At 53.3% G+C, this 8,147-nt stretch overlaps 1 protein-coding gene across 1 annotated transcript in view; it reads left to right on the top strand.

The window, feature by feature from the left end:
• Nucleotides 1-8,147, top strand: part of CFAP73 (cilia and flagella associated protein 73) — a 17,237-nt gene extending 9,090 nt beyond the window's left edge. Inside the window, exons 2-7 of the mRNA XM_019506701.1 lie at nt 1,020-1,125; nt 3,300-3,404; nt 3,951-4,151; nt 4,898-5,119; nt 6,614-6,772; nt 7,265-8,147. Of these exons, the coding sequence (XP_019362246.1) occupies nt 1,020-1,125; nt 3,300-3,404; nt 3,951-4,151; nt 4,898-5,119; nt 6,614-6,772; nt 7,265-7,363 (892 nt within the window). The 3' untranslated portion in view covers nt 7,364-8,147. The remainder of the gene's footprint in view (nt 1-1,019; nt 1,126-3,299; nt 3,405-3,950; nt 4,152-4,897; nt 5,120-6,613; nt 6,773-7,264) is intronic.

Here is an 8,147-nt window from a genome sequence, read left to right as displayed (position 1 = left end):
CTCTGTTCATATTCTTGGCCACTGAAACTGCTGGAAATGTGATTATTTTAGTGATCCTACTTCTTTCTGAAAAGTTTGACATCTTTTTATATCAGTGACACTTAAAATTATTGTAATTTAAAGGTTTTAGGAAAGAGTTTCCCCCACAATTTTAACTTTTTGTTGTTCCCTTTGTTCATTGTGTTATATATGAATGATGTCCATTCATAACATCTGCCAAAGTAGGCTGTAGTCTAAAAAAAATGTATTCCTCTCTGAATGAGATAGTCTGAAGTCAGGAAGAAGGCAAGGTAAGGTGGTACCTTACATTATAAACTAACACAACTAGCTACCTCTTTCCCCATATTAATTGTGTATACTCCTAACACGGAAACATGGAGGAGAGGGAAAACCAATTTAAAAACTGGACAATGGGACTGTAAAACCAGACCAACTGTTGGGTGGGCCAGCAGTGTAGGTGCTGGTGCAGAAACTACTCCTTGTCCTTTGGGATTGATCAGAAATACAATTGGAAACAAGGGAGTTGTTCTCCAGTCTCTACCCATCTGAATGCTTTCACAAGACACTGTGCAAGTGCTGAGGATGCACACGTGTGGTTTTGCTGGGCTCCATGTACACACTGGATTTTCTCTTTCCATGGGATTGGGCCATGCCTAGAAGTTCTGTTGGTCTTGGCTTCCCTTTGGTAGAATAGCCAAGTGGGTGCACGCTGAGTGCCAGCCCTAAAGATGACTAGATGCCAAGCTGACCATGTGTTCCTTTAAATGAAGGCTTTAACTCTACAGTGTAGGATGGAGGCCATCAAGAAGAAGCATTAGTTTGTGGAGCTGCCATGACCTGGCCCAGATCAAGGAAGTCCAAGGAGAATGGACCTAGTGCCCTCATATCTCAGTAGGCCCCATACCAATTCTGGCATCTTGGGCATGGTTCTGTGGGTGGCAGTGGAGATTGAAGTGCAGTAGATGGAGATCCCCCAGGGCTGAAGCTGGCAACTCCTCTCTCCTGTTCCTCCATTGCAGGAAAATGCCTGAAAGAGAGGATGACTATTTGACTTCTGCGGCTCGCCTTTTGGAGAAAAAGAGGGAAATGGAAGAGGTGGAGCAGGCCCTGCTGGCCCAGAGAGAGGTAAATGCAGCAGCAGAAGTCTCCTTTTCAGCTGAACATCAAAGTGGTGAGGTCTCCGGGCCCTCCCTTCCTGGTGGGCCATGGTGCAGGGCCATCAGAACCTCATCTGAGGAATTTGAGATTGGAGGAAATTCTTGAGGCTGGTGTGTGCGTTGTGTGGCAGGATGGGGAGGGGATTTGCTGAGGGCTCAAGGGCAGGTGACAGGTAGCCCAATGTGGTCAATGTGGAGACCTCCTGAAGCTGAGGCATCCACAGAGCCACCAAGCTAGGACCAGTGGAGGTTCATTAAAACCAACCTGGGCTGCTTGAAATCTGGACAGTTCCATTCTGTCTACCAAGGATTACCTTTTTGGTTTCCACTTCTTGCCTCACTTCCTGTCACAAATTGCTCCGGGCTGTTAAGTAGCTGTTGAGCTCCACCCTACAGATGGTTGCATTTCTTCGCTGGCAGAGGAAGTGATTTGCATCTCTGGTTTGTCAAGCCTTTTGCATTCCTTTGGAGTAAAAACCCTCATGATGATCTGCTTAGTCTTGCACTGCACATTTCACGAACTGTGCCCTGACAACATTAATACAGCGTGCCCAGGCAGTAGAGTGAGTCCACATATGAGCCTAAAGATAATATCATAAAATGTTTTGGAGGTGGCACTGTAGGTAGAGAACTAAATAGCAAAGAGTAAAACAAATGTTAATTTTGGTGAATTACGTAAGTGAGCTATATTTAATGCCAGAAGCTCTCAGAAGCTGCAGGAGAGGAGGGCTGAGAAAGAGATGAGGTGGGGAACGCTTTCAGATGATTGTAAGAGGTGGAAGGTGGATTTGTGAGAGGCACCAGCCGCAGAGAAGGCACCCCTGAGATGGGAGGACTACTGGCTCCTGACTGTCAAGATGGAGGTTTCCATAAGCATCTCAGATGACATCCCACAGTGTTGTGTCTTATCAAATGCTATGTCCCAACTGCAGGGGGTTTTATTACCCAGCCCCTCACCATCTATCCTGCTCTCGTCACTCACTCTGTTGAAGGCAAAATACCTCGGCGTAGCCAAAAATGGCATGGCAGCTTTGTTCTATTTATGTACAGTCCCCTTGCAGTAAGTCTGGTTGGAGTTCCTAGGCACTACCATAATTAAGGCAATGGTGATGAGGATGAGTGTGCCTGGAGCTTGAACTGGGCAATTTTTTCCAGAAAAGTTTTTTTTTCAAAACAGTGCTGTTTTGGAAAAGATCAAAACTATTCACAAAATCTGGTTGAATTCAACAAATTTTGGAGAAAATGGAGATAAGCATTCAGAAAAGTGAAGATGTCCAAAGTCAAACATCTACGTGGGCTTTGTTTCAAAATGGCATTTCATGTAGGAACTCAGATAAATGTAATTAAAAATGAGAACAGCCCAAAATGAAACACATTATACCAAGTGAAATGATTCAAAAAGAAATTGCTTGGGGTTTCATTTTGCTGAGGGGAAACTGAAAGAAACGGGATGTGCACTGAGCTAAAATGGAATATTTTTTTCCGATTTGTACTTTTTGGGGCACTGATCTTCCCCCCTCCCACCAAACCAGATGTTCTCAGTGATCTGCCTGCAGTCCCCGGGTGCAACTGCCAGATCATAAATTCACCTGTGACCTCTAAGAGTGACTGAAGATGACTGGGACTGAGTGCGCTGGCAGAGGTACACACAGCACTATAACCATAGGCATGGAGTTAGAGGGGCATTAGACAAAGGGGACTGGACTTACTAAACTGTATGGGCTTGACACAGAGGAGCTATTTAAGTGCAACCCTAGGCTGGTCTGGCTGATCCTGCCTGGGTTGACGGCAGGGCTGAAACTGGGTATGATCAATGCTTAAAGCATGATCTTTTGCTGCTTACACTAAAGAGAAAGCTTCCTCCATCACAAGCAGTAGTAGGTTTGTACCTCCTAAGTGGACCCTTCACTAAAGGGAGACAGAGGCCTACACTCTGGCAGTGTATGTTACCTTTGCTCTGCAGTGTGCTGAATGGATCCTTCAGCACTAAAATGGGCCTGCTGCTGCTTCCACATTGCATTGGAGGCAGCCTTGAATTGCTGTGTTTCCATGTACAGAGTCTCCTCTCAGACCTTTAGTTGCTGCAAATCAGGGAGCCCAGCGCAGGCTTCTCCCTCCCTGATGGCATTGCTCTGCCCCAAGGAGTTCCAGGTGAAGATGGAGAGCTTGCAGCAGCGCCGAGAAGAGCTAGTGCATAAGGAGGAGCAACTCAAGGAGGCTTTCTTCAAATTTGATAAGTTTCTGAAGGTGAGCATGCTGCGGGGGAGATGAAGGGGGCACGGAGCAGGCTGTGGGGTAGCATAACAGGGCGGTGGGGAGGTGCAGTTTTCCTCTACTGAAGACAGGTTTGGCTGGTAAGGAATCATCTGGCCAAAGGAAACTCCAGTTGAGGAGCTGACCAATCCCATCCCATTGGGACCCAGTCTCTCAGATACTGTGTATGACCTCTTCCTTCAGGTGTGGTATGTGCAGCAAAGACCTGCTTTGAACCCTGCTCTGAGCTGCAGGCTGGTTTCACACTCCTGGCATTTGTAGGCTGGAGGGTCTGGTTTTGCTTTGACTGTGTAGAAGACATGCAGATTGAGCTGGGTAGGTCTGGGACTGACAAGCACCAGCTGGATCTAAGGGAGCAGCTCCCCAGCTGGGTACTAGTCATGGCTGTTATCCTCATCAGAGCTGGCCCCCCACTAGCCCACAGCCTTCTTGCGTGGTGGCAGTAAACATGAGCCAGCTGTGTGTGGTGGGGCCCTGGCCCTTGGGCATGACCCTTCTCCTCTCTGGGCCGGGTGGCAGGAGAATGATGCCAAGCGGCACCGGGCACTGCGCAAGGCGAGTAGGGAGCAGCTGCAGGCAGCACAGAGCAACGTGGAGGCCATACGTCTGCGCCAGGAGATTGCCCGGCTGCTCAGGGAGAGGGACAGGCTGCAGCGGCGTCTGGAGGCTAATGACATCTTCCGGAGCTACCTGCAGACGGTGATAGAGAAAACAGAGCAGGTGTGCTGGACCCTTCCCTGCAGGGTGCAGTGAGGCCCACTGCGAGGCCCCTGATCCACAAGCCTGGAAGAGCCCCAGGTCTCTGCCCCCTGCTCTGCACCGTCCCCAGCTGAGCCTTTCCCAGCCCCTCACCTCTCCCTCATGTGTGCTCCACTGGGGGGGGGCTTTGAATCTGGGCCCTGGGTTGGTTCCCCAGGGTCCCCATGCTGGGGAGGCCTGACCCTTTTGCCCCAGCCTGTTCAGTATTGTGGCCCCTAGCCAGGGATTCCTCTCAACTGTCAGCCCTGACTATTGGCCTGCTGGTCCAGGGGCAGGAGCCCTGACTCAGCCCTGGAAGAGTAAGGCAGGAGGTGGCAGGCTCTGCCCCTGTTCCCTTGGCGTGGCCGGGGTGTGGTGCCTCCTTGTGACTTGCATGTGCTGCTTACCAGTGGCACAGGACCTGGCATGAAGCACAGGAGGAGGGGCTGGGTGGTGAGGCAGCGGGGCAAGCAGGATCCAGTTCCTTTGCAAGAAAGAGAAGGATCAGGAGGTGTGGGAAGTCCCCATCCCTCCCCCACTGCTGGAGATCTTACTGTGGGTGACAGTGGGATAAGTGCAGATTAAAATCCCATACCCTGTGCTTTTAAGACACCTGTGAATGTGACAGGTCCCAGGCTGCAGGGCTGTAACCCTCTGCCTCCTATTAACTCCTATCTCTGTCCCCCCCTCCTGCACCATCCCTGTCCTCCCTGCCCTGCCTGGTTCAGTTCCAGGAGATCAAGGAAATGATTGACCGGGTTAGGACACTGGTGGCCACACAGGCAGTGCTGGTGCAGCGGGAACTGGGGAGTCGAGAGCAAGTGGAGGAGGAACATGCCAGGCTCCAGCGGTACCTGGAGGAGAGCAACAACAAGGTCCTGCAGTGCAACAACCAGCTGGCTGAACTGCAGACCCAGCTGGAGCAGGCCCAGGTCCAGGTGCACCAGTGGGTAGGTGGGGAGGCTGCGACCATTGGAGCCCATGGTGGTATCCCCGGGACCATGGTCAGTGGGCTGGGAAATTGTGCGTACTCTGCTGCGGGGCCTTTGAACGTGGGCTGTGGGTTGGTTTCCCAGGAGTCCCTGTATTAGGGAGGCCTGACCTATTTGTCCCAGGTTGCTCAGTATTGTTGCCCCTGACCAGGGATTCCTCTTAGCTGTCAGCCCCAATGTCCCCTCCTTGGTGGCACTGCCTACTCCAGGAGCCCACCCAAGGAGAGACAAGTGTCCTTGGGTGATGGTGCCCCAGGGAGGGGACATACCAGTGCCTCTTCGCTTTTGCTGCCTCCCTCCCCAGTCGGGTGCTTACTGTCAGCCACAGGGCAGGGGGTCTGTCCCCACCAGCTCCTGCCCTCCCTCATGTTCCTTAAACAGGCAGTGTGTGGGTCTCTACGGAGGCATGTGGGTAGCTGGGCCCGGCGCCAGCCTCACCCATGTGGGCAGCAGTGCCATGTGCGCAGCCAGCAGGCTGGAGCATAGCAGCGGGGGTGGCCTGTACAGCTGGTGTAGTAGCCTCTGGTAGGAGGGTGCTGGGGGGTGGGGGGTAGCATGAGCAAGGCAAGCACTGCTAGGGACAGTGGCTGGGCTGCTTCTTGCTGGTGCTGTTGTAAGCCCATGTGTTACCCTGCAAAAAGCTTCAGAGGGTGCCACAAAAACTCCCAGAGCTACCAAAAATCCATCCCTCCTGGGAGCTCAAAGGACAAGGACAGGGCTTAGGTCATCTTTTAGGAAGTCCCCCCTCTGCAGACCATGGCCTGGGAAGGCAGATGAGAAGCAGGAGGGTCTGCTGAGCCCTATTCGATTATTTTGGGGGTGGGGGGCTCTATCGCCTGCCAGGAACAGAGCAAAAGAGCTTTGTGGGGATTGGAATGAGGCTGAGCACTGGGGATCCTCCAGGATTTGAACTCAGGGCTGGTGGGAGAGAAAAGTAGCACCTAGCACAGGACACCAGGGGCTGCCCTGGATCCCAGATGGCACCAGGGCCTAGGTGGAACGGCCATACTGTGTAGGCTCCACCTGGTACTGGAACAGCCAGCGGGGCTAGGGGGCAAGTCTGCAGCAGGGTGATGGTGCTCACTGGGCTGTGGCTAGCAGTGTGGCAATGGGGCAGGAGCCTGGGTTTCCAGGTTCTGCTCTCAGCTCTGCCACTGGCATGCAGCAGCTCCCAAGCTGGCAGCTGTACCTCCTCATGCATTGCTTTTGTCATGTGTGAAATGGGTCAATGCCTCTGGCTCTCAGGGTTAGGATGCTTAGTTAATGAGCAGGGACTTGACCAAGCAGCCCACAGGTAGAAGGGGCTGACAGGTTGCATCCAGGGTGCTGGAGCAGGGATCAGAGACTCAGGCTGTGCGCCAGGGCAGGAGGCTTGCAGGGTGCAAGCTGGGAGGGAGCATGCACGGCCTGGGGCCAAGGAATAGGTAACTCTCTGAGCCTGCCTCACTGCAGGAGTCCAAGTGGACTGAGATCCAGACCACGGCTGCCAAGAAGACCCTTGAGCTGGGGCAGATCAAAATGGCTGTGCTCAACCTCTTCCAGATGGCAACGAAGCAGATGAAGCTGCAGGTGGACATACCCCTGGAGGACACAGAAGCTCAGCTTGACACGGTCAGAGCCGCGGTCGGCCTTTTCCTACAGCCCACCAGGCTCGAGTTCAAATGCTGAGAGGTTCCCCAGTGCACAGCGTTCTGTTACTGTGCAGAGATGCTCGCTCTGCAGGCTGCAGCATGGCCTGTGGCCTGCCGCCACCATCCCAGATGAAGCAAGGAGAGGGGCTGAGGCTGCCACACCAAATTCCTTACCCCGCTTCTTGCTGGGAGAGGCCAGTTTTGGACTAGCCAGGACTTCCCAGCACTCTTGCTCCACTTGTTGGGGGCTTCCTCCCCATACTTAGCACTTCTGGCCTGTTCCTGAGATCATACTCTGTGGTGGGAGTAGCCGGGGCTCCCCTACACTCATGCCTTCCCTAGTGAGGACACATCATTCCCTACAGTAATTAGGGGCATGACATAACATGGAAGATGGCTCCTGAGAAGCAGCCCACTGGGGTCTGTCCAGGCAGGGCTCCTTCTTGCGGTGACCTTGCCCTGTTTCCATCAGGTCCTACTCTGCATGACTGACCTGTCTGACATCCTTGCTGACCTCCGCAAGGGCGGCCCCCTGCCCACCCCTCAGACCTTGCCCCCTGCTACGACCTAAGCCACCCGCCAGTCTTCCTGCCATGGCTGCCTCTGTGGTGAGTTTGGTGTTGGGTCTATCCCAGGCCAACCCTGATGTCCATTGCTCCCCCGCTGCATCCCTACTTGCTGTAGTGAACACACCTTGCCCTGTTGTGCTATGAAAGCCGCCCTGCTGTGCTGCCTGGCTAAGTCTCAGGATGCTGCTGGCTTTGCAGCCTCCAAATCACCCCAGATCCTGCCCCAGAGGCATTTAGCCTTCCTCAGCTGGGTTAAGGACTGCACCTGCTAGTGAAAGGGCGGGAGCTTCCCCCAATATCCTTCTGCAGACAAAGCCTGCATTATAAGAACTGTAGTCAACCACAACACTGAGCCAGTGGGACAACCACTAATTTGGCCAACATTGTAGGACCAACCTGGAGCCTTCCAGGGCATAATACACTTACCAGCTGCATCTACGTGTCCTATTAATGCTGTAAAGGCTTACTGCAGAGTAAAATATTGTGCAGTAAGCCTTCCCTGGGAGCACATCTACACATGCTCCCTGCTGGGAGGAAATCTGCTCCCAATAGGACCAGCTCAGTACAGGGCTGTTCCTACCCTGCTCTGGCCCTGATTCCCCTGGGGTGCTAGCCTGGGCGTTGGCAGGGAGCGGGTCACTACCCTGATATGTACAGAGGACCAGGAGAGCTCTGCACGAGGACAAGCCCCATGCCCAGAGAAGCTTCACTGCACACCTGGGGGCTGGCAAGGAGCTGTCTGGGCTTCTGGGACAGCTCCCAGGGCAGTGGGGAGAAATCCCCATC

Source organism: Gavialis gangeticus, unplaced genomic scaffold (assembly GCF_001723915.1).
Source record: "Gavialis gangeticus isolate Ggan-Ray unplaced genomic scaffold, GavGan_comp1, whole genome shotgun sequence".
Lineage (NCBI taxonomy): Eukaryota > Metazoa > Chordata > Crocodylia > Gavialidae > Gavialis > Gavialis gangeticus.
The sequence above is the reverse complement of the archived record's forward strand: the minus strand, read 5'-3'. Positions and strand labels throughout refer to the sequence as shown.